The sequence below is a fragment of the Oxyura jamaicensis genome, chromosome Z (genome assembly GCF_011077185.1).
Source record: "Oxyura jamaicensis isolate SHBP4307 breed ruddy duck chromosome Z, BPBGC_Ojam_1.0, whole genome shotgun sequence".
NCBI classification, from domain to species: Eukaryota; Metazoa; Chordata; class Aves; order Anseriformes; family Anatidae; genus Oxyura; species Oxyura jamaicensis.
The window spans coordinates 25,524,894-25,550,592 of record NC_048926.1 but is presented as its reverse complement, the minus strand read 5'-3'; the positions used below and the strand labels follow the sequence as shown (position 1 = coordinate 25,550,592).

The window sequence follows — 25,699 nt, the reverse complement described above, 5'->3', positions numbered from 1 at the left end:
GGCCTCTCCGCCCGGCGGCGAGGCGCGGGGCCTGCGGGACCGGGTGGCGGCGCTGGAGGCGGAGCTGGGCTCCTGCCGCGGGCAGCTGGAGCGGGCGCAGCGCCGGCTGCGGCGCACCGAGCGTCTCTACCGCGAGGCGCGGGAGGGCGGCGAGGCGCTGAGGAGACAGGTGGGGGAACCGGCCCGGGCCGGGCCGGCCCTTCCCTTCCCTTCCTTTCCCTTCCCTTACCTTCCCCTCCGCGCCGGGGGAGTTTTCCCGTCACGAAAACTGACGCTGAGGGAGGGGAGGGAGCTGCGGAAGGCAGGCGAGGTGAAGGAACCGGGGGTCGTTGCTTGAAATTCAGCTTCTCAGCTTTTTTTCAGCTGTCTCGGGAATGGTCCTGGTTAAGTTACTCGTGTTCCTCCTAGTGTTTACCTCAGTATACTCCTTCTGAGGAGAAATGTTTCTCCTTGTGGCAACTGTTCACATAAAAAAAAACATCTGCTGCAAAACAAAGTTCCACTGAAATAGCTACAAAGCAGTTAAATTTTGTTAGAATTATAGAAAACTAAATGGGGTCTTTTTTTTTTTTCTTTTTTTCCCCTGACACAGACCTCTAAAATGTAGCTTTGTTGTCTGTAACATGCTGTTTTTCTTGTAGGTGGAAGAGCTCACTAAGGAAATCCATAGGAAGAAGGAGAAAGATACATCTAGCGTAGAAGTACAGACAGAGGACTATGCTGCGTGGTCGCAAGCAGGTAGAGAGAGTGGCAATCACTCATCTGGAGCAGTGATGTTAACTGGTATCTTGCTTTGTGTGGTGCAGTTTTTTTTGCTTGTTTGTTTTTATGTAAAATACATTTCAAGTCTGCATCCTTACCTGCGTTAAATCTGGTAACCTAACATTTGCCTTTCAAACCATTTACAGTCCCGTCAAGCCATGCCTTTTAGAACTGTACAACAAAAAGTGTTGTGGACTGCAGCAGAATTTGTGCCACAGTACTCTGATACATAGTAATCTCGGACATTAAACAAGTGTATGTTGTACGAATTTTTAAAGTACATTAAAACAAGACATGACTTCTTCAGTAAATGTAGAATAAATTCAGCATGGAGGCATGACCTAATAATGGGCTTTGGGTAGACTGCTTATATGCATAAATTTCATATTTAAGACTAAGGGTCCTTAAACAGTTTTGTGTAAGATACTGCTTTGCTAATTTATGTAACTTCAACTTTTTTTTTTTCCCCTTCAGATTATTACTACTATGAAAATTATTATAATCACATTGATACTCAGGACTGTGCATCCAAGCTATCAGTGCAGCACAATCATGGGACTGAAGGCACTGAGCAAAACTCCACAGAGGAGTTAAAGGAGGACATTAATGTTCCTGAAAGGGTGGATAGCAGTGGAGTTGCTGAAGGTGGAGAAGAGGAAAACTTCGTCCAGAATTCACAGGTTATAGAACTGTTTGGGTTTTTACTGATCTTGAAGTCAGTAATCTGTTGATATATCATTTAAAAGATACACTTCTGGTCTTGATGTCATTTTATGAAATGCTTTTTTGGTAGTGGTCTCGTAAGGATGGTAGCAGACATTCTTAGGCTTTGAAATTATTTTTTTGTGTAACATTAGTTCCTTGTGTTCTTTGTGTAATAGATTGGTTTTTTAAAGTGTGGACATTCTAAAACATATGTCAAGTACCTGTTGGAAGCACTGGCTTTTTTTTTTTTTTTTTTTAATCAACAAACTATGTTTAATATGGCCATGCGGAATTTCACTTTTTTTTTTATGGGATCCAATTTTTTTCCTCCATCGATAGAAGTAGGAAACATATAAGGATAAAAAACTTGTCAGGGTTTTTATTTTTTTTCCTATTGTGTTTTTTTCCCCTGTTATCTAGCCTCTCACTCAACTGTTTTTGTGCCTTAGCATCTAGAAATTGAAATGGAACTGAGAGCTGGCACCTATTTTAGGTGTCTATTTTAGGAACATACTGAGATATTCACTATGTATTTCTGATGTGAAACACATCTGAGAAAAATCTGGGGGAAAATGAAAGGGATGGGGTGGAGTGTTGGTCCATTTAAAATCCATGGGAGTATATCAGTAAATGCCAGCTTGATTGTTGTCTCCATGTCTAATAGTCCAGGTAACAGTCCAAGTCCGTGGAGCACTAATACGTTTTATTTAAAACAGCACACTGTAAAATGCCAAAGAACGAAAGAGTTTCTTTTTAGAGGAAAACCAATTTCTTACTTTCTGGTCTTAGGAAACAGAAGATACATCAGTACCAGAGGGTTCTTTGGCTGAGAGCTTGAGAGCTGCTGCAGAAGCTGCTGTTTCACAGACAGGATTTATTTATGATGAAAATACAGGATTGTATTATGACCATAGCACTGGATTCTACTATAATTCGGTAAGGATTATATATAATCCTGGGTATTTTTCCTCTACTACAAAAACTTAATTAGTAAAAGTTGGTATGAACAGTGAACTAAGATCTAAGCTGACTTGAATCAAAATTCTGTAACAGTTAATTTCTGCAATACGTTTTCCATAACAGAGCTGTTTGGAGCTTTCTTCTTGTCCTATGAGGTGTGTGTATTTGTACATGCATGAATAGATAGGTGTACAGACTATCACAAATCCCAGTGGAACTCCTCTGCTGAAAATAGGTTTTGTTTGCAGCACTACATTCAACTCAACTTAAAAACAAATGTGCCTGTGGTAAACAAAAGTAGCAGTTTTCAGGTGTGGTTTTGTACTTTGTTACTTTTTTAAAGTCTCAAACTGTATCAAAAACAATGCTGTCACTTGGGAAAATAGTTAAATATCTGTGTTTGGGGCTACAGATTCCGGTCTATGATACAATTGCAGAAAAAGAGTAAAGAATGCCTTCTTGTTCAGGAACTGGTTTTCTGCATTACAGGAAGTGTTCTTGTGTGGGGTTTACATGGGAAGGTTTTGGTAAGAGGGCAGGAGGCTGTTGGGGTGGCCTCCCTGAAAATTTCAGGGACTGCCCTGTGCCAGACACAGCCACCTCTACAGCGGCCACACCACAGAAAACAGATGAACCCATCAGAGACAGTTGATCTGCCTCTTTGAAGGCATGTTTAAGAAAGAGCAAAACTGCACAGTAAAATAAGGCATAGGGGATGGGGAGAGTGTGTAGAAACAACCCTTCAAACACCAACATCAAAGAAAAAGGGTGAGGAGGATGTGCTGCAAGCACCAGAGCAAGCATGGAACACCGTGCGGGAGCAGATACCCACACTGCATTCCATGAAGAGCCCCCTACTGGAGCAGGTGGATGTTCTCTTCAGAAACTGTGGGCAATGGAGAGCCCACGCCAGAGCAGGTTCTGGCAGGAGCTGTGGCTGGTAGGGGGCACACAGTGGCGTAGATGTGGCCTGGGACCACACGTTCTGGGGGAGGACTGTAGTGGGGCTCGGTAGAAGCGTGAGGAGGAAGGAACAGCAGAGGGAAACTGTTATGAACTGACCACAGCCACCATTCCCCATCTCTCTGCTCAACTTGAGCAGGGGGATGTTAGATGCAGGAGCTGGGAATGAGGGAGTGAAGTTGACCTAGAGAAAGAGGGGACAAGGAGAGATGTTTTATATTTTGACCTTTTTTCTCACCCTCCAACTCTTTTAATTGATAGCAAATTAGTTTTCACCAAGTTGAGTCTGTTTTGCCCTGACGATAAATTGGTACATGATCTCTGTCTTTACCTCAACCGATAAGCTTTATATCTTATTTTATCCCCCTGTCCTATTGAGGTGGGTAAATGAAGAAACATCTGAATTTGGGTCTGCCATCCAGCCAGGGTCAACCCACTACAGATCTTTAGTAGATCTGAGTATTCAGTATGTGTTACTTTTTTAGCTGAGCATGTTCTGTTGAGCAATGGGTCTGTCAAAGTAGTAACAAAGTTGTTCTTAACTTATCTCATAAAGGAAAATCAACTGTATTATGATCCAACAACTGGAATTTACTATTACTGCGATGTGGAAAGTGGGCGGTACCAGTTTCATTCACGCGTGGATCTACAGTCTTATCAGGCTTCTGGTTCTCAGCACACCAAGGATAAAAAAGGGAAAAAGAAGAGAAAAGAAACGGAGTGGAATACTGCAAACGAGTATAAGGTAACTTCAGAATTGATAGATAGAAAATGCAAAACCTGTTTTATTTTTTATTTTTCACGATGCAACTTAGAGGTTGTGGTGCTTGTTTTTTGGAGGACATATGCTCATTTTCTGAAAGATTCAAACGTCTTTAAATATATACAGCAGGTTGATTAGATGTAGCTAAAGTTAAAATAATTTTCCCACTGTATTCCAGAGTTCATTCCACTGATGTTTTAATGTATCTCTACCATCATTTGGGATTGATGAAATGTCTGAAATTCCAATTCTTGGAATATTTATGCTCTTTATTGATTTTTTTTGGTCAATATATTTTTGTTGTCCATAGTATGTAAGTATATCTTAATAAGTGATGACTGTAATTTACTTGTATATTAAGTTATGAAAAACGTAACTTTATGTGGTTTTCTGATTGCTAAGAAAGCATACAGTGTAGTACATAGCGGGTACGCTGGAAAACGTTGGTCACTCCTAGGCACTGTAAGTGCTACTGTCACACACCTATTAACACGCAAGAAGCCTTTTCTTAATGAACACTATTACTGATGTTGAACAAATACAGATAATACTATTCTACAAATTTGTTTATAACTTAGATTTATTGGAATGTTGACAAGGCCTCCTTTGTTTGCCTTTTCAAAGCTGCTGCTTTAACCATTGCATAATTTCATTGTAGAGGCCTCAGCAAAGCTGATTTGTTAAAATCTGAAATAATTATGTTAGTGTCCAAGTACTCTTAGCTAATCGTTAGAAAACCTCAGTACAGAGTTTAAAAATTTTATATTGGGAGTTACTTTCTCTGATGAAAGACTTAAAGATGGAAACTGCTTACAATAAGAACCAGTAAAGGTAATTTAAATGGATAGTGGTAGTTGACTGTGGGTGATGTGAAAAATTCTGCTCCTGGCGATAACTACACATATAACATTCTTTCTCAAAAGCCTGGGGTGGATACTTAGCATCTCTGAGTATAATGTTCCTTGAGACTTAGGATGGTAATGCAGTGGTAGCTAGGAGAGTCACCCAACATCTTAGTTGTGGGTTAGCTGTGTGCAGCCAGTGAATTGGCATCCTGACACTCCCAGGAGGCATAGTTAATAGAGAATTTTATTCTTCCTGTGTCAGGAAAACAATTTGGAAATGAGTCTTTATCATACTGTGCAGTTAGTAAATCTCTTAAACTTAGTTATGTGTTGAACTTTTACATACTGACCTAAATTTACAAATGTATTAAAGGTTTTGTGGCATATATAGGCCTAACATAGAAAGTAATGTTGGCAACTTTGTGGGATCCCATCCCCATCTGCTTCTACCATCTGATTGTACTGCAAATAGCTAGCTGTCTTTAGCTCATATTACGTTTAAAGAAATACTGTTATGTAGCTGGTTTTGTTAACAAATCTTTTCTTTAAATTTGCACAGTCACAAGGTAGGAGGTAAACATCCACTTTTATCCACTCAGTAAATTGCTTTATTTGTGAGTTAATTTGATTTAGCAACAACCTAACCAGCAAACCATGTAAAATAGAAAAATAGGTTCTGTAGCATGTAGGTTTGTACATTTGTGAACAGCAAGTCAAAGGTGATGCCACAGTTCACAAGGACTTTGCCTTTTTTTTTTTTTAACTTAAAAATGGAGAATATGAAGTGAACTTAATTACTCTGCTTTAACTTTGAAAAAAAATAAAACGCTTTTTTGTCAGTCCACTTATATATAAATGCAATTTTAGATTTAGAAAACAAAAACCACCTTATTTTCATGTCTTACGTAGTTGAGTTAAAACACATTATTCTTAGTACGTGGTTGTAACAAGAAATGCATTGATTAGTTTAAAAAAAAAGTTGCATTAATAAAAGATCAAGGTTTCTTAGAACAAAAGATTATGGATTTTTCTGTGTTCTGAAAAAGATAAAATGGTTTGTTAGCTGCACAATCCAGTTCATGGGTGCAGAGTATCTCCTGGCAATATTGTTGTCCAGTTTTGTCTGGTATTGCTAAAGGCACTAATTAGTTCATAGTAATTATTGCACTATTTTCATCCAGAAACAAAAACATCTGGTTTTAAGTAGAATCTTTTAATGTTCTTTATTGTGAACTTCTTTCTTCAAAAACTTATGCCCATCCTTCTTTACTTTCCATTCCCTCTTACACTTTTGAAAAAGTAAAATAAAAGCTATCTCTGAGTACTGATTAAATTTGTAAAGTTCCTACAATTATTTTGAAGGTTATGTATTTCATTATTGCTTTTCCCAGTGGGTTACTTACTATCTTAAATTGTGGTGCTAGCTGGAAAAGTGTCTCTGAACATTATCAAGCTTTTTGTCCAATTTATGCTTTACTTTATTTTTTTTTTTGCCACAGCCATTACAAGTAGGAGAACTATATATATATATTTTTTTGCCTGCTCTGGAGCTGCTAACAGTGATAAATAAAGCAATACCATAGTCTAGTTCTGGGAATATGTCACAACCCACCTGAACATTATTATTCCCCGATTCAGATCAGAAGGTTTCTAAGAATGTGCATATGAGGCTGAAGAAGAGACTGAGCAGCGGATATAGAATTTCAAGTACACAAACACCTGTTAAATTTGCTTGCTTTCTTTTTTAGTTAAGGGATTAAACATAAGCAAGGTATTGGTAGATAATCAGTTAAAAATTTTTTGTATCCAAGAAATTAAAAAAAATAGCATTTGCATGTGTAGATTATCACAAAAAATATTTCTATATACACAATACTGGTAGCTATACTGTTTTTACAAAAACTGTGAGTTTTGATTTATTCAGTCCATTTAATCTAAAATTAATCTCTTTCTTAATTTAAAAAGAACTGTAACTGGGTCAAACAGTTAACTTTCTGTATCTGGTGACTGAAGGATTTTTTTGTTGCAATATAATTTGTAGCCATTGTGAGAAATTTGGTGTGCTCAGCTATTTTATATATACACTGTCTGTTTAGAAACAGTACATGGGATGTTTAGCACTACAGAGGTAATGAGTATTCCCTGCAAATATCATGAAGGGTGTTCATGAAAAGACAGTATAAATCTGAGAATCTAAAGAATAAAATTTTAACAATTAAATAAACCATATCATATTTTTAACAAGCCAAATTACCAAACAAGAAAATAGTAGTGAACTTCTGGTTTAAAAAAAAAAAATGTGCTTGTAATACCACAAAAAAGGAGATAAAACTCAGAAGGTTAGTCCCCTGATTTGTGTAAGAACTTTCTGTAAATATTCTTTCTTTCCAGTCACCAAACTTCTTTATTACAAATAGTTCTCTTTCAAATTGTGATCCTAAGCATGCTGCCTACATGCTTGCTTTTAACAGACAATCAGGATATGTATTTGAGAGTACATAGAATTAGCCTATATGCAGCTCTCTTAAGAAGGATTGGTGGAATACTCTGGAATTCTGAGGCTTCAGTTCTTCTTTTTGTAGTCATAGGCCAAAAAATTGAGAAAGAATTACCATAATTGCATCTTTCAGGAGAAGGATCTTTAAGTTAATTTTGAACACTTTAGACTTTTTTACTTTCTTTTACAAAAAACAAACAAACAAATAAACATCACAAGGTGGCATAAATAATACTGTGATCCCTGGTCAAATATCTAGTTCCAGCTTTTTCATAAAGGTTGGAGAATTGACTGGGTGCAGTGATGCTCATGTAGTTTTACTTGCTGGATTGGGACTGTCAGTGATATATAGCAAAATTTAGGTGCAGTTAGAAGGCTCTCACCTATGATATTTTACAGTTTACTGTTAATTACTGTCCAATATTTCAATGTGGCGCTCAAAAGTTGCTCCCACTATATCCTCTTATGGATGCATCCTAGCTACTTCTGTACAAGAAATGAGGCTTTTGCAGCAGTATTTCCCATAGAACTCTTGAAGCAGTGATTTTTATTTTTTTATCACGTGTAGTTTACTTTTTGCTGATATTCATCCCATCTTTAGGTACGTCAGTTGACAGAAACCATGGCTAATCTGAAGATATCTTCTTTTGGATTGGCAGCTTCTGGTAAAGGTAGAGTAGAGATACCAAACACAATAGTCTGTGGATGTTTACCTTTAACCTTGATATACTTACTAAACAAAAATAAACTAGTAGTTGATGTCTAGATTAAATTATTTTCCGAAAGAAATTTTTTGCAGCTGCTTCATCAAAATCTGTTCATCTAGAAAGTAAAAAAGTAAAATATATATATTTGAAACACTGTGTAAGTAAAACATCTGAAGAAAACTTTGATGGTATTCTAGAATATTTGGGGAAAATACGTGTTTGGCATCACTGTTAACATGGGGTGTCTTGACTAATCATGCTACACATTCTTCAGAGAAGGCAAATTCATGCTTCCTATGTTTCAGAGCTCCCCACTGTTGCATGAATTGACTTTTTTTATGATATAGGAAGAGCTTTACTCATTTTTATGGCTTTTAATTATTTTCTTGTATTGAAAATACCAATATAGTGAAGCTAGAAGACAGTACTTGTGACATGTTGCTAGTAAGTGAAAGCTTGGTCATCTGAGCAAAAGAACTATTTTAACCTTTTTGGAAATGTTTCATTAGTAAAATACTGGATTTCACTAGTATTTCAAATTGAGAGATTCAGTGATAAAAATTTGACATTCAGCCCTTTCTACTAGGGTGTTAAGTATCCATGATTCTATTAATCATCTACTGAGCTTCCAGCAAAACCAAGATGCAACAGACTACCTGTAGCTGAAAATTGTTTGTGCTTATGTTTTGTGTAAAGTAAACTGGTTGGGAAAACAAATCAAATCATGTATTTCTTAAAACTTTATACACACAATAAGTTCTAATTTCTCAGAGGTTGGACTAGGTGATATTGGAGATCTCTTCCAACCTAGACTATTCTGTGATTCTGTAATTTGTAAGCATGCTCAAGAGTTGCATGAATGTGCATGTAACTCAGACATAATACCGAGAAAAGGTGAAGTTGCTTGGAAAGAGCAAATGTTTGTCTCGCTCTGTCACAGTACAACAAAAAGTATATTTAAATGCTTAAAATATTTTGAATTTGTTATTAAAAGCACTTCAGTTACTATAATTATTCATGTATATAAGCAGGCACTTCTGAAGATCTTTGTATGAGTTGTTTTGTGACCTGTGCTTTAGAAACCAAAACCATCAATTCTTGTCAGTATGAACATGATTTGTAGTTCTGAAAAGATCAGTCCTCATGAAACGCATAAAAATGATGTGCTGATCTTGAACTATTTCTCTTGCAACTTTGCATTGTCTTTGTTAGGGATACAAAAATAAGAACCAATTCAACTCTGTAGTTAAGAAGCAGTTTTATTACAGATCAGATTCGTTCCACCTCTCAACTTTACTCATCGGTAGTGAGAGAGAAAAGCAAGAGATCATATGGTGTTACTCAGTCCATACCAAGCTTTCTAAAAGCTGAATCACCTGGAGACGGTCTCTGTCCAGCTTAAGACTATTGGGATTCATCTACAGACTATTTAGATATTAGGCAAAGCAACAAACGAAAATTATGTGCCTTAGATCATGGTGTAACAACCATACCTATAATAAGCGTGAACTTGCATACTTTGTGTCACTAGTTTGGGAAGAAGCATTAAGTATCCTGGCACTGAGAAATCAAGTTAATTGCTGGTATTTTTTAAGTCATTAAAGATGATACTGCCACTTACTGCAGTTTGCACAGTTGTGCTGTCATACATGCTACTTGTGTTCTGTTAGTACTGGCAGTCGTGTATAATGAAGGATTTCTTCAGCAGAAGACCCCATCAGATACATTCAGTAGCCCCAGCCTTAATGTTTAGACCTGATCAAAGTGTGCATTTTAATACAGACTTGCAAAGTTTTAAAAGGCTAAAAGTCCATATCTTTTAGCAGAGCAATTTGAAAATCCTCAATTTCATACAAGGATTTCTAAGTATATAGCTAGAATATTTTAGGAGTGTAATTGAAAATTTAAAGATTAGTAAATTCTTTGATCCCGTGCTGCTAACAAAACTCTTTGCTTCTGAGGTTCTGAACTTGCAAAAGAGTCTGTTTATGTAAATCCTTGCCATAAATACATTTTTGTGCTTGATTTCAGCAGTGCAAAGCAGATTGCTGCCTGTGGCATCAAGACTAAGGTTAAAAGAATCTGCCTTTTGCTGATTAAGTGTTTAAATGAGCTATATTTCATGGATATTCGCATGTGTTTAACTTCAGTGAACAGTATTTTTCCAATTTGATTATAGTTAATCTCGATAGGAGAGATAGTAGACCCAGAATAGCTGTAAATGAATTCTAACATCATTTATCTTAGCTCAAATACTTTATATCAAGTATTTGATACTTTATATCAAGTATATATAATACAAATATCTTTGCTTTTTGTAATAGCTTAAGAGAGTGCTTTGTGTCCTAATTAAATATGTAAATATGGTCATTACCTCTGACTTTTCTTCATTTCCGCAAATGTACTGAGTCATTTTTGTCTTGTTTACTTGAGGCATGTAAGATTATAGTTTAGGCGGAAGGAGGAGTATATGAAGATTACCTTTCTGTCTGTATTTAATAGCAGAACTATTTATTTATTGGCTTTCTTAAGACCCGATTGTAGTAATAGTGAAAAAAATACTGAAACTGCTGAGAAAAAGCTTAGTGATCGTATTGGCAGAGAGTATGTACATAGCCTTTTGTCAATCTCTACACATTATTAAAAATTCCTGCTTTCAACACGTAACAAGGAGTATTGTCAATACTTTAGTAGCCAGGCTTTGAAACAGCACCTTCTTATTTTCTAATTTAGAACATCTGAAGAGATGCCGAAAAATGAGTCCCCTGGACTCAGTATAGAGCAAGAGCTGAGTGTGTGGAGCGTTGTACTTGGGTGCCAGTGTGTCAATCATCTCTTGCTTTGCTTCTGTCATGTGCTTTGAGCAGGCTATTTAGTTTGTGTTTTCAGACTGAATTTTAAAAATTTCGGCAGCTCAAGGTATTATGGGAAGAAATATGTTTAGGATTGCGGAGAATGTCAGCACACTTTCTGAAGATGCATTTCACTCCTGCAACCGGATCATTTATAAAATGTTGACCACGGCGAGCCCTAGAAATGAGCACTGGTGAACATGACTGGCGAATGGCTGCCAGCCAGGTGTAACCCCATTCACTGCAACACTTTGAGCTCTCACACTGGACCACCCAGTGGGGTGTTAGCCTGTTTATCTTGCCGTTGGACCATTTGTTCAGAAGGATGCCATGCAGGACAGTATAAAAGGCCTTACTAAAATCCAGAAAGATTATATCTGCTCCTTCCTTCATCCAGTATGTGGGTGACCTTATCACAGAAGGAGATCAGATTACTAAGGCAGGACTTTCCCTTGATGAACTGTCACTGTGCCTGATAATAGCTTTGTTCTTTGACTGCCTTTCAGTATCTCCCAGGATAAGCTTTTCCATAACTTTTGCAAGGACCGAGGCTAGACTGATACATCTGTACTTTCCTAGGTCTTCCCTCATGCCCTTTCTGTAGACGGGTGTACTGTTGGCTGGCTTCCAGTCATTAGGGACCTCCCCAGACTCCCATGACCTTTGGTAAATTATTGAGAGGGGTGACATTATAACATCTGGTAATTCCTTCAGCATTCTGGGGTGAATCCTGTCAGGATCCAACAATTTATGAATGTTGAGCTGATACAACTGTTCCTTTACAATCTCCATGACCACTGAAAGCAAGTCACTGCTTTCCTAATCATGGTCCTCAAGTCTGAGAACCAGGCAGCACATACCTATCAGTACTTTTAAATATTGAGGCAAGAAACGCGTTAAATGTCTCCACGTTTTCATTATCTGTACTTGTTAGGTTATCCATTTCAAGTACCAGTCCAGTGTTTTCCTTTGTCTTCCTCTTGCTGCTGACATACTTAAAAATGCATTTTTTGTTGTCTGACACCACAGTGGCTGTTGTCAACTCAAGTTGGGCTTTGATCTTTCTTGTTTTCTCCCTGTGAATGCAAACTGCAGCTCCGTACTCTCCCTGTGAAGCCAGATTTGGCTTCTAGAAGTCACGGATTTTCTACTCTAGTTTCAGGAGATATTCCCTGTTTAGCCCGGATGGTTTTCTGTTCCACTCAACTTCACTTGCAGCACAATGGTATTCCTGCTCCTAAGCTCTTAAAATGTTTCTTGAAAAGTGACTAGGTCTTCTGAAATCCTGAACCCCCTGGAGCACATTTCCAGGGGACACTGCTAACTAGCTCTCTGAAAACCTTGAAGTCTGCTCTCTTAAAATCCAGGATGGCAATTCTGCTAGCCTTTTTTCTCCTTACACCAGAAATTTTGAACTCAGCTATTTCATGATCTCTGTGGCCAAGACAGCCACCTGCCATCACCTCTCCCACAGGGCCTTCCCAGTTCTCAAGGAACAGATCTGGAAGGGCACCTTTCTTAGTTGGCTCACACAGTAATTGTTAGATAAAGTTATCTGAAAACATGCTTTTATGATATATCTAGTTTATGTCTGGGAAGTTAGAATTTCCCGCAAGGATCCTAAGATTTCCCCTAATTTCATATAGACTTTGCCATCCTTTCCATCGTCCTGGGTGAGCAGTTGATGGTGGACACCTGAGTTACCTATTTTATCAGTCCCTTTAATCTTTACCCAGAAGCTCTTTACCACATTGTCCCTAACAGCAAGGGTTGCACAGTCTAATCTCTCCATTACATGCAGTGCAACACCTCATGTGCCCTGACTATCAGTCAGGAGACTCGTCCCACCAAGTCTCATTAACCAGTGAAAACAGCTATGGGAAAGGAATGAAGATAAGAGTTTGTATTTTGTTCCTCCTACTGTGTAAACTGATACACAAGCATTTCAGATGTGCTTCTGAGCCTGCAGCACTCCCTGGAGCAGCGTATGTGTTCCCATTAACCTTGCCACCCTCAAACGGTGCAGTATCATGCCTTGGCTTAAGCTCAGTGTACCTAACGGTATCCCTCTCCCCCATCAATCCTCATTTAAAGCCCTATCAACAGGTTATATATAGCCTGTCTGTAACAGCCCATAAACAAATGAGTGACGTGTATGAACTGTGCAAATCTTATTTTTGGCCAGATTACTACATCACTGAAAATAAATAACATAGGCAGCAGCCTTGCAATCCTGTTTCTTTCTAGATACTGTACATACAGGATACAGGGAGGAGGGCAAGTGTGAGCTTGTAATCATTCAGGTAAAACATGAAGTCATTTAATACTTGTTGATTATTCCTAAGAATCTGCTGTCTTACTCGAAGTGTCTCAGCAGTGCTCTCTAAAGTCTTATCCAATAGCTTGACCACTGAGCAGAGGGGAATTCTTGTGTTTTTTTTTTATAATTGTGCCACTGAGTTTTTACAATTTTGGTCAAATTTACATTTTCTCTTGGTAAAGTGAAAGTGCTTTAATTTCCATGGTATTAGCATTCACATTAGTTTGTGTACCTTGAAATGTAAAATGCTCTGTGCAAACACTTCCTGAAAAGAAGTAAAAAAGTTTACCCACTGTATTGCATTTTGATTTTTCGATATTCATTAAGGCAATTTAAAGCATCTATTCTGAATCTGAAAAGGCAAATAATTCACCAATAAAATCCAATAAGTTTTTCATTTCTCTCTTAAAGCCATTTGCTTTCATTCTTTTTTTTTTTCTTTTTTTTTTTAAGTTGGTCATCACGGTTACTACATTCAGAATTACGTTTTCAAGGTACTCTGGCAAAATTGATGTAACATTTTAGAGATTTTTCAGTTCAAAATATGTTTATGGCCTGTTTTCTGCTTGTGGAATCAAGTGACAGTGGAAAAACCTGCAATAATCTGGTTTGTATGATATGCAATGGAGAAATTTGTTGCAGTGGAAAACAGATTTTCAGTGGAATCTCTTCCACATAGCATAAATTAAAGCTTTCTTACAAGTTCTCTACAGTATCTTGATGAAATCCTTTGTTAAAGCTTTGGTTTTGAAAGGAGGAAGAACAGGTCATTAGGCAAGCATGGGTGGGAATTCCAGATATTTGAGACCATTCTGGAATAAAACAAGAAGACAGAAACAGGAGGAAGATATGATGAAGATCAATTAAAGAAATTTAAAACAAGTTGCAAGAATTTTGTAAGAGAGGGAGAAGAGTCATGAAAGCAAAACTGGAAAATACTCAAGATGGTGTTTTATAAGTTTGAAAGTAGGGACAAGAATTTTAATGTTTTGAGAAAAAAGTGCAAAGAGTAATTGAAGGTTAGAAGAAGAGTGTAGTCACACCTTCACAAGTAGGAAATTATCTTATTAATATATAATAGAATGTGAAATTTTTTCTACTGAAATGTTGACTGCATGCAGAGAACTCTGGAACTGTGAGCATTTTTTAATAGCTGTAAATTAATTCCTAGTGAAGAATTTAATTCCAAGCTTATAGTACACTTTAAAATATCTTGATCTGTAAAGAATATAACTTTCCTCAAGTGTGGTTTCTGTAACTCCTCTCCAGGATTTGGACGCAGAAGAGCAGAAATCATCTAACAGTCTGAACTGTTTTTCCACTACTGAGCAAGTAAGTTCTACTGAAGAAGAAGAGTCTCCTAATGCAAGAAAGAAGACTAAAATGGACACAAAACTACGAACCAGTCTAATAGCCAAAGAATCATTTTCCACAGACAGTATGAATTCACATTCACGTAAAAGTACACCAGATACTGCAGCATACACAGATGACTTTAAAATAGACACAGAAAGTGAGCCAGAAGAAGGTGAAATTACAGATACTGAACATGAAGTCTACAGCAGTGAAGATGAAGTAACAAGTGAAGAAACCAGTGATTCAGAAGACTCAGAAAATGAAGGTGAATTATTGTGCCTTTTACGTATGATATTACTGTATTTTTCCAAGAACCCATTAAGAAAAAAATACAGAACAGTTTGGATAATTAAAAAAATAAATAAAAGCATCTTACTTGAGATACTTGAGTTTAAAAGTGCTGTATGTTACTTGTATGTTTCTTTCTTTTCACTTGTCCTGTAGTTGGAACTAAGTAGTGATGTTTCTGTAAAACCAGTTAGGGGTATAAATCTGTGGGTTTGTTGAAACCTCAGTGGTAGAATAAATGTTTTTACATTAGGAAAGTGTCAGGAGAAAAAGTCTTGCTTAAAAATAAAGATTCTAGTACAAAGCTCACAGAAATTCTGTTTACTAGCTCTGCAGTGAATATATAGTATTTCATAGAATTATCTAGGTTGGAAAAGACCTTCAAGTTCAAGTCAGGCCGCCAGTCTGTGCTACCATGTCCCGTAACTAAATCCTATTCCTGATGCTGTTTATAAATATTCATGTATAATTCAGTGTAAGATTAAATCCATTGTGGTGAAAAGGATTACTCAGTAGTACTTGAAATTGTATCTTGTATTTATTCCAGTGCAACATGTAAGAAATTGGGATAGAGAGAAAACATATATGCTCTTTTGTATCAAATAAAGTGTTATCTTAGGTTCTTAAGACCTCCTCAAGAATGTAATAGTTTCTTGGACAAAATGGTGAAGAAATTAATGCAAACAAAAAACTGGTGCAATGTACCTGCAAAGGATATCCTAAATCACAAAATGAAATACAAACTATAGAAATTAGAAGTCTGTACTGCAGCCTGGACCGTGCTCACAATTAAACAGTCAGTTTGTTTCTTCTGCTTTCGTTCTTTCACTTACTCAGCTACCCTGATTCTGATCAATTAATGCCAGTTGAAATTCCTGAATGCCTGATGCTAGCAAGCATATAAACTCCCCAGTAATGCCAGAGTAATAAAAAACTGGAGACAGTTTCTGTCCTCCTGCCTTTTGAGCAAGTGTCTTCCCATCTTGCCCATGTACTCGTACCTGAAACTGTTGGAGACTGTTGATGCAAATGGATATTCAAGACCAGAATTCATACAGCTCTTGGAATATTAACAGATACCAAGGCAAAAGAGAATAAATATATATATTTGTATGCTCAAGTATAATGTCTTACCTGTGTTGATGCTTCGTGCTAATAAGAGTAAAAATTAGTAACAGTATGTTTGACAGAAATAATCAAATACAAAGTTTTACGTGCATGTTTTTTGTCATGTGGCCTTTTCTCAAAGTAAAACAGTATTCAGTCAGTCACTCTAATCAGTTTTGACTAATAATCCGTAAAATCATAGAATGTTAGTAAATTCCATGAATTTATTTATATTTTATTTCTGTAGAGAACCAGCTGTGTACGTGTAAGCAATGAGAATTAGTAAAAAAATTTTTGATTGATAGTTTAGTGTGGAGCTGCAAAACCTTTGAAACAGTAATTTCATCAAAGTTTTCTCTCAGATGTGTTTATATTTCTTTTTCTGAACATTGCATACGAATCAGCTAGATAACTGCAGAATGTGTATCAATTATTTGCAAAATATGGAATATAGGAGTAAAACTGTAATTTGCTGTAACTTTTTTTTTTTTTGTTATAGATGAAGAAAAGATTTGGCCTCCTTGTATCAGAGTCATTGTAATAAGATCACCAGTTCTACAGACTGGATCACTTTATATTATCACAGCTGTGAAACCTGCTACAATTGGAAGGTAAAACTGAATGGAATTTGTTACCTACATCTGAAACTATACCTGGCTTTGAAAGTAGAATAAGCCACGCAAGACTGTTTGTCCCTACGGTTCATGCTAGTCCCCCTAGCCTGCATCAATTGTGAGATTTTCTGACTTGGGCTGACTGACACTAAGAGACTTCAGTGACATCACGTAATGTTTTTTTTGCTGTGATAACAGCATACATATTTAATATAGCTTAGTGGTCACGATTTTTTTTTTTTTTTTGATAAATTGATCCTTTGTCTAAATCCTAATGGCAGCATAATAACTAGAAGTCAATAAAGTACTTTTTTTTTTTTTTTTGGGCAACTAAGATAACTCATTTAGAAATTCAGTATCACCAGAAATTATATACTGGGCTTCTCATGCAAATCCCAGTAAGGTTGATTCACCACTTTGAAATAATAAGTTAGGATTTGTGCTACCTTATATGCACTCTTTTCAGTTTATTAAAAATAAAATAAAACTCTGGTTTGTTCACTGTGGTTGATGAATGAATGCTTTCTTATGGAAATCGTCACCCCTCTTCAGCTGCTTTTAACTGATGCTGATATGTTTTGATTTGTTCTTACAGCTGGAGTGTTTCAGATACATTTATGTGAAGTTTAGCAGTTGAAAATTCTCCTTGTAATTTGCAGATAGGTACTATAATAGCTGCATTGTTTCTTCATCCCTTAGTAGAAGAACTAATATATAAATTCATTCCTCTTCCCTCCTACTACTGCAGATTTTTTTTTTATAGTAAATCTGTATCGATTACTCCTTCATTGCTTGTACTACCTACCTAGTGCTACCAAGAACTCAATCTTGGCCTTGAAAACTGATGCCAAGACGCACTGAAGTGCTTGAAGGATGCAGAGTTCAGACTGTTATTTACAGACCTCGGATGAGATGAAAAGTTCAGATAGAAATACCAGGTTTATATATAAAAATTTAAAAGTACAGCTTTACTGTATGTTCACTGCCTAATTTATAGGATGAAAGCACATGAGGGAAGTCTCCACATTGTGTGTATTGTAACATAGTACTTGTGTACCTGTAAAGGTCAAAGATATTGTAGAAGGGAAGCACAGCATTGTGGCTCAGCTGAAATACATGTTTTGAAAGCCATTATTAAAACTATTTCTACTTTCTCATGATTTATATATCAACTTGCCTTTTCAGAGAAAAAGATGTTGGACACACACTTCAGATTCCTGAAGTAGGAGTCAGTAAGGTAACTCTTATTTCTGTTTGATACAAAGGAAAATAGATCTTTGTATGGATGAAGCTTTAGATTCCATAGCTTTAAATTTTGCCAAATGTTAATTTTTTAATAAACTTTCAGAATGAGATGTGCTTTTAGCAACTTCTTCAAAGTTAGAAAAAAGAAAGCATACAGTATTTTACTGTATTGGAATATAATGTAAGCACAGTGTGATTTCTAAGTCTAGAAGAGCTAAGTGGTTTTTTGTTTGTTTTGTTTTTAATTGGAGTTTTAAAGCCCATGGTTCAATCCACAGTAACTAATTATAATCTTGAATTTCTTAGTTATTGAACTTGAGGAAAATGAATGGTTGTGTTAGGTTAGGTTGTACTGTAAAATATCGATGTCAACTAGCTCGAACTTTGTCATAAAAAAAAAAATCCAGTCCTTATAGCTGAGCTTAGAACAGCAGGTTGTGTTTTATTTTTCTTTAAGGTAGTTGTATGTGGAAGTTATGTATAGAGAGTTTGAAAATAAAAAATATTTTAGTGACGGATTTTTTTTGTAGTTAAGAGAGATTAAAGATAAATTATATGCTCAGTTTTCCTAACTACTTCGACATAGACCATTAATACAGCACTCTAAATTGAAGAAAATGTAAATTGACGGAGATGTCATCTAAACAAAAAAGGTGATAAAAGCATCTGCACATGCAAGTATGTGAAATATGCTTTACTGTGTCTGTTCCAGATGGTAGCTCTGATTAATCAGCCGTGTAACATCTTTTATACTGAACAATTTCTAGACAATTTTTTTTTTCCCTGCTATTAATGATATTTTCAGGCAGGTATTTGAAGTTGGTGTTATGAAGCAGCAAAAGGATTTTTTATTTGTCTGCAATAGTATCATTTACTTTGCTTCTTTGTATGGCTAACAATATCTACCAGTACTTCATGGGTACCTGAATTGCTTTTAAGTGTGTTTCATTGAAATAACTGATAGTCTACATAAATTATTTCACTTTGTAGATAAGGAAGCAAAGGCATGAAGATAAGTGACATATATCTTGAAACAAAAAGTTACTACCAGTTTATTTATCTTGAAACTTATAGCTGGTAACTGTGGATCACTTTGTCTTTCGCTTTTTTTAAGGGTACAGTGAGATTTAAAGAAATAGCACCCTGCAGGTTTGCAGATTTAGCATCTTTAGAAGTTCGGGTTCATCCTGCTCAGTAAAACAGAAGTAGAATTAAAAGCATTAGCAAATGACCCAATCAATCTTTCCACCATTACAGGAATATTCCCATTGTAAATTTATGCTCTCCAGTCTACAAAATACTGTTGTTGTTTTTTTTTTTTTTTTTTTTTGTAGACAGTTCTTGCTTAGAGACAAGAGGGTATTTGGTTTCAAATGAGCACTTCCTTCCCATGATGATTGTTATGTATTTTTTCACTACTATAACAAAAAAGATACTTGCTTGTCAAATCTGAAACTCGCTTTTTTAGATTTCTGTTTTTTTGTTGGGAATCTTAGCTGGTTGCAGAAGTTGATATTTTAGTTTGCTTAGTGGCCATTTTTGGAGGTAATGTATGTGTTTGTAAATTGTCTGCTATGTTTCCAAGACTACAGATTTCTTCCTCTGTTCTGTGTGGACTCAGGACCGTTATCTATATGGAGTTGCAATACATTAAAAAAATTGATTTGTTATTATCAAAATCAAAGCAGATAAAAAGAACAGAAAATAATGGATAGTGATTGTGTCCTGGGCAAGTGAAAGTTAATTACATGAAATTTACAAAAACATGGCACTTTAAGTGATTTCAGATATGAAAGATCAAGTAACCTGAAGCTGTAGAGATTCAGATTTTTTATTAATTGCATTTCTTTAAGTATCTTTTTTGATGCCTTCCAGAAAGGGGAAAATTGAGATTGGTATAACATACCTTAAAAGAATAAAATATCATGTATTTATAAGAGCAGCTAAAAATGCTTTATTACTAGATCTTGCAATCCTTTAAGTAAAGTATACTTCATATATTGAAAGTACATATACTTTTTCAGTGCTGGATCAGTTTATGGTAAAAATAGTTATATTTTTAATAGTAGGCTTTATCTCGTGTTGTTGCAGCCCATTCATTTACATCTCAAATATATAAAATCATAAAGCATGGAATATTCTATTAACCGAACCCATTCAGTTAAGTCCCCAAAATATACTCTGAAATCTTAATTTAAAACGGCATGTAAATTGCAAAGTACATGCTTAATGAGAGTATTTCACGTAGTCTTCTCTTTATCAGTTCCATGCAGAAGTATATTTTGACCACGATTTGCAAAATTATGTTCTCGTGGACCAAGGCAGTCAGAATGGGACAGTCGTTAATGGAAATCAGATTCTTCAGGTAAGTACTTGGTGTAGTGTTGCAGAAAACTGTAGTCATCTTAATATACAGTATGGCAAATCACTAGCAATGTCATTATATGGCTTTTTTCATACAGTAATTCCTTCCTTGATTCCCTTCAGTTTTCAGGGCCACTTGTTATAATATTTCATGTTTGTTTTATATAAGGAATTAGGAAAAATCCACTACCGTTAACAGTTGCTAGAGTGAAATACCCCCCATAGTTTAAATATTTGTCTGCATTTGAAAGACCAAGCTGAATCATTAGATTATGAGCAGCATTCACAAAATAGATTTGGTGTCCTGCTTTAGGAACAAATAAACATGGCTGCCAAAACTTTTCTTTTGCTATAGCCAAAAACGAAATGTGATCCCTACATCTTGGAGCATGGTGATGAAGTGAAGATTGGTGAAACTGTACTTTCTTTTCATATACATCCTGGCAGTGATACTTGTGATGGATGTGAACCAGGTCAAGTCAGAGCACATCTTCGCCTAGATAGGAAAAAGGAATCGTCTGGTTAGTCATGTTATTACTGGATATGTTTTTTTTATTATTGGTCCTCACTTTATAAACTTCGTAATCACTTCAGATAGTCTTCTTATGATTTCCTTCTCAATTGACAATAGTTTTACAGTACATGGTACTGACTTTTCTTCTTGGCAATAATGTCTATGTATAAAAATGTTAGAACAAAATTATTTTGTATGGAAAAAATATATATATTATTACTTAGAAATTCAATCTTGTGTTCTTCCTTTTAGTTTGCCCAGCACTCAGCAAAGAAGAGAGAGAGTTAGTCAGAAGAAAAGCATTAAAACAAATACGGGTAAAATATGGCTTACAGGTGAGTTCACTGTAGAAATTAAGAGTTTGAAGGTTTACATCTGCTCTGTGATTCCTGTTTTAAGCCATAAATGTCTGAATAAGGGAAGCTTTTAGAGTCTTGAGTGGTGGTTTAACTCAAGCTTGTCTCTTGTACACTAAATTTTACAAATTTCTAAGGAGACAGATGATAACAGGGCACAGAAGTTCTGTTAGAATTTTCAGAAAAGATAATCAGTTCTAATGTGTACAAGATTCCTCATACCGTCAAAGTTAACACTTCTTAAGTCATTGCTATCCTTACTTCTGAATTGCAGTGCACTCTTTTATTTAGAAAGGGAAAAATAATGAGCAACTAAGAAAATGAAGGGAGAGAGAAAAACTTTTAAGTTTTTTTTTTTTTAAGTCTGCTTTGTGATATAAAAATGCCAACATGAATATATGAAAATATTAGAGATTATTCTAACTACGGAGTTGCATCTAGCTTCTGTAGTAAGCATTCATGTACAAAACAGGACACCATCATTTCACTCAAATTCTTCACCTGCTGAAATAACATCAATATGTAATCTATACAAGTAGAACTTTAATCTGTTCTGAAGAACTAGTTCTTGAGAAACAGGTTATGTGTTTTAACAGAAAGTCAGTCACAGTCATTTCCAGTGGCTTGTCCACATGGTTTTGTGCTTAACGTGGAGAAATTGATTCTTAGTACAAAAAGAAGATTCAAGAGAATCTGCTATTTTACAGACCCCATGAAATTATTTACTTTTGAAAGAGAACTATAGGTTTTCTGTTACAAGAGTAATAGTAAGACTTAATATAGGAATGAAGTAGGATGAAGCTGCTTTACTTTTGGAGGCAGAATAAAGAATTTAAAAACCATGGAATTTAATCTTTTTGTAAAGAACACAGAGTATGAAGACAACAAAGCAGTGAACAACCCGAAGTACAAAGACAGAGCAGGAAAACGCAGAGAGACCATTGGCAGTGAAGGAACTTTCCAGAGAGATGATACTCCAGCTTCTGTCCATATGTAAGTGTTTGGGGGAAAAAAGTCCTCTGTGTCCTTCTCTATGGAATCTTAAGCAGTGACACAGTTAAGTATCAGTTAGTTACTAGGATACATTTTGTTAGATTACTTATTATCTGTATACAGTGTTAGAACTACACAATAATTGTTCTCACTTCCCAGTTCATATGCTATTATTTTCTCCTCACCTCCCATACAGAATTTATCTTTGCAGGATGTTTAGATTACTTTCTTGCCGACTTAGAAAATCAAGGAACTGACCAGATGTACTATTGACACTTTCAGCAGCCTGTTTCTATTTTTTTCTGTCCAGTCCCAGCAATAGTAAAAAATTTTCACCCACGTCATTTCTTTCAACTGTCAATATCCTGCCTATCATAGGGTGTGCATGTACACTCTTAAATGACACTTACTTTAAACTTCCTCTTGAATTATTCCTTTGCTTCTTTAGTTGCTTTTGTTTGTTTGAAACATTACCTTGTAGGTGCTTGTAAGTTAGTAAAAGGAAATGGGGGACAATGACATGAGATTCCAATGTGTGTTGAAATGCTTTAGTGGTGAGGTAGTGATACTGCCTTTTCATTAGTGCAGTTGATGCCCACTCACCTATGCTGTATCTTGTAACTCCTAAAAGTCAGCAGGTAGTTCAGAGGGAGTATTAAGAAAGTTGGTGTTGACCAGGGTCTTAGGATAGCTTTGGTAACCAAAGATATTTATGGGAAAATAAATGTAGAATTACAGAATCAGGGTTGGGAAAGACCAACACGATCAAGTCCGGCCATCAGCCTGACCAACCCAAGACCTTTCACTAAACCATGTCCCTTAGTGCCATGTCTGCACATCACGGGAACTCCACCCCTTCCCTGAGCAGCCTGTTCCAATGCTTGACCACCCTCTCTGCTAAGAAATTCTTCCTAAGGTCCAATCTAAACCTCTCCTGGTGCAACTTGAGACCATTTCCTTATGTCCTATCATGTGTCACCTGAAAAAAAGAGACCAGTACCCTCCTCCATGCAACATCCTTTCAGGTAGCTGTAGAGAGCAATGAGTTGTCCACTCAGCATCATTTTCTCCAGACTAAATAACCCCAATTCCTTCACTAGCTTCGTTGCTCTCCTCTGCACACACTTCAGGAACTCAATATTCTTCATGTAGTAAGGGGCCCAACACTGGATGCAATATTGAAGAACTTGAAAAAGTTGGCACTAGGGCCTTTGAGGTAGCTCTTAGAAACAACACAATATTTGGATCTTGGTTTCCAGAGTTGCATATGCATGCACGTTTCTGCCCTTAAATATTTGATTAGCATTTGCTTTGTATTAACTCTAGCTTATTAATTATCTTAAAATTTCTTTAAGTGAAATCAGTGACAGCAACAAAGGACACAAAATGTTGGAGAAAATGGGATGGAAAAAAGGGGAAGGCCTGGGCAAGGATGGTGGTGGTATGAAGGACCCGGTAAGTCTGTCTGGTTTTTACTTGGAGGACAAAGAAATAAAAGTGCATTTGCATTTGAAAATGTCTAATGATAAGCCATGATTCACTGGAAACATTTCAAAGTTCAGTGTGTAAGGGAATAATTTCAATAGGACTGATCACAAATCAATTTTACCTTTATCAGTGAAGTATTCTGAAATTTTACTATGATTTAATCACATCAGTGGAAAATGACAGTAAGGTGGTTGTTAAGAAACTGAACAAGCGAAGAGAGACATTGGGTTAATAATTTTGTGTTTGTATACAAAGTCTGTTGGAAGAAAGAAATTAATTTAAGTAACGTGAATTCAAGATGGGCATATGATGTAATCCTTCATTTTAACCAAGACAGCTGTAGCACAAAATTCAAACCACATGATGAGCCATGAGAAAGGAAAACCTGTCAAGCCACAGATCTTTGGATTATAGATGCCGATTGAAAACCTTGGGAGAACTTTAAATGTTTGTGTATGATCTAGGTATAGAAGAGCTGTAAACAGAAGTGCTTGGGGGAGAGAGGGAATAGTATTATAAAATATTAAGTATTTAGAATACCTAACCTGCAATTACAGTATTATTTTATGTATTTGACAGATCCACCTTCAGTTACATAAGCTGAATGCAGGTTTGGGTACAAGCAGACCAGCCTCAATCGAAGATGTTCAGATCATCCAAAGCAAGAATAAAAAGAATTGGGATAAAGCAAGAGAAAGGTTTGCTGAAAATTTCCAAGAACCTAAATCACAAAAGGATACACCTAAGATTACGCCTTGGGTTAGAGGGACCGCAGAGTGAAAAAATGTGGTTCCACAGCAGCGTAATTCCTGTGTGTAAATAGTTGGAAGAGAATTTATTTTTATTCTTTCTTTTTTCTTTTGCTAAAGCGGAGGTTTGGTGATATGTAAAATACAGTTGTGGAAAAAATTATGCTAGATTAACTCTAGTATGTTAATTGGTTTTCTGTAGTCTTCATGCTTTTATAAAAACATTTTTAATAGGAAATGAAAGAAACCTAGGGGATATTCAACTTTAAATACTTGAATGTGATTCTCATCACGAGCAGGAAGTTTCTTCAGTTGTGTTTTTAACACTGAAGTTCATGAAAAAACAAAACACCTGTTAAATTTGATAACCTTAACTTTTGAACAGTGGTTTAAAAGCAAGCTGAAACAAACACCCCACACCCCCAAAGAATAGAACATTGTATTGCCTTTTCCTTTTTTGTATGTTTATTCATTACTGCCATGAAATGCTCAGCAAGAGGTACACCACTCTTTAATTCATACACTTCACTACCAGTCATGTCTCAGCTTACCTTCAGTAGAAAACAAAAATTGTTTTTAATGATCCATCAGTACTGTTAAAAAAAAATAATGTATTCCATGAAATAAACTACCAGCATTGATGAAGAAAACAATGTTTGAAGAGAGGACAGCTTGTAGCAAAATTTTCTTCCGTGAAGAATTTGCTTGAGACTTGTTCAGTAAATCTGTATCACGCCTTTTAAAAGAGGGGGTATGTTTAGAAAACTGCTGTGTGTATTGTTCGTTAATTTCTTGTTCTGATGCATCCATTGCTGGCAATGGAGTTTCTGCCAGGGGAAAAAGGAAAAAAAAAAAAAAAAAAAAACATTTTGGGTGGAAAAGGACTGCCAAACTGAAGCTGACAGCTTGGTATTTATTCACTGTTCCTAAACACAATAAATTATTGTAAATTTAAGCAGTGTGCATCTTGATAATATCTTGTGCATATGCTGGAGGTGAGCACTCTTCTACAATGAGGAAAAATTAATCCAGCTTTAGTCAAGTTACAGTTCTGATAGTTGCCCAAGTAAAGGAAAATTGATAGTCTCACCATCTTCCTGGATCACGCAAACAACTGTCAAGCACTGTGGGGTAAAACCAGGACAGATTACTAGCTATTTATCTTACTCTATCCTTAGACTCTCATAATATAAACTGAAATATTCATTCAGTGCTGTTTAAATCATTAAAGAAAACAATTTAAACGTAAGG

The 25,699-nt window shown here is 36.1% G+C and overlaps 1 protein-coding gene across 1 annotated transcript; it reads left to right on the top strand.

Moving 5' to 3' along the window:
* Positions 1–4: 4 nt before the first annotated feature.
* AGGF1 (angiogenic factor with G-patch and FHA domains 1) lies at positions 5–25,403 on the top strand (the record flags this gene model as incomplete). The annotated part of the gene is made up of 14 exons (XM_035309835.1): positions 5–169; positions 642–738; positions 1,237–1,442; positions 2,257–2,403; positions 3,947–4,135; positions 14,644–14,995; positions 16,625–16,736; positions 17,925–17,976; positions 20,248–20,349; positions 20,704–20,869; positions 21,115–21,197; positions 22,084–22,211; positions 23,567–23,666; positions 24,279–25,403. Coding segments are annotated over 14 exons (2,100 nt in total), but the record flags the coding sequence as incomplete, so codon positions are not given.
* Between the last annotated feature and the right edge of the window lie 296 nt (positions 25,404–25,699).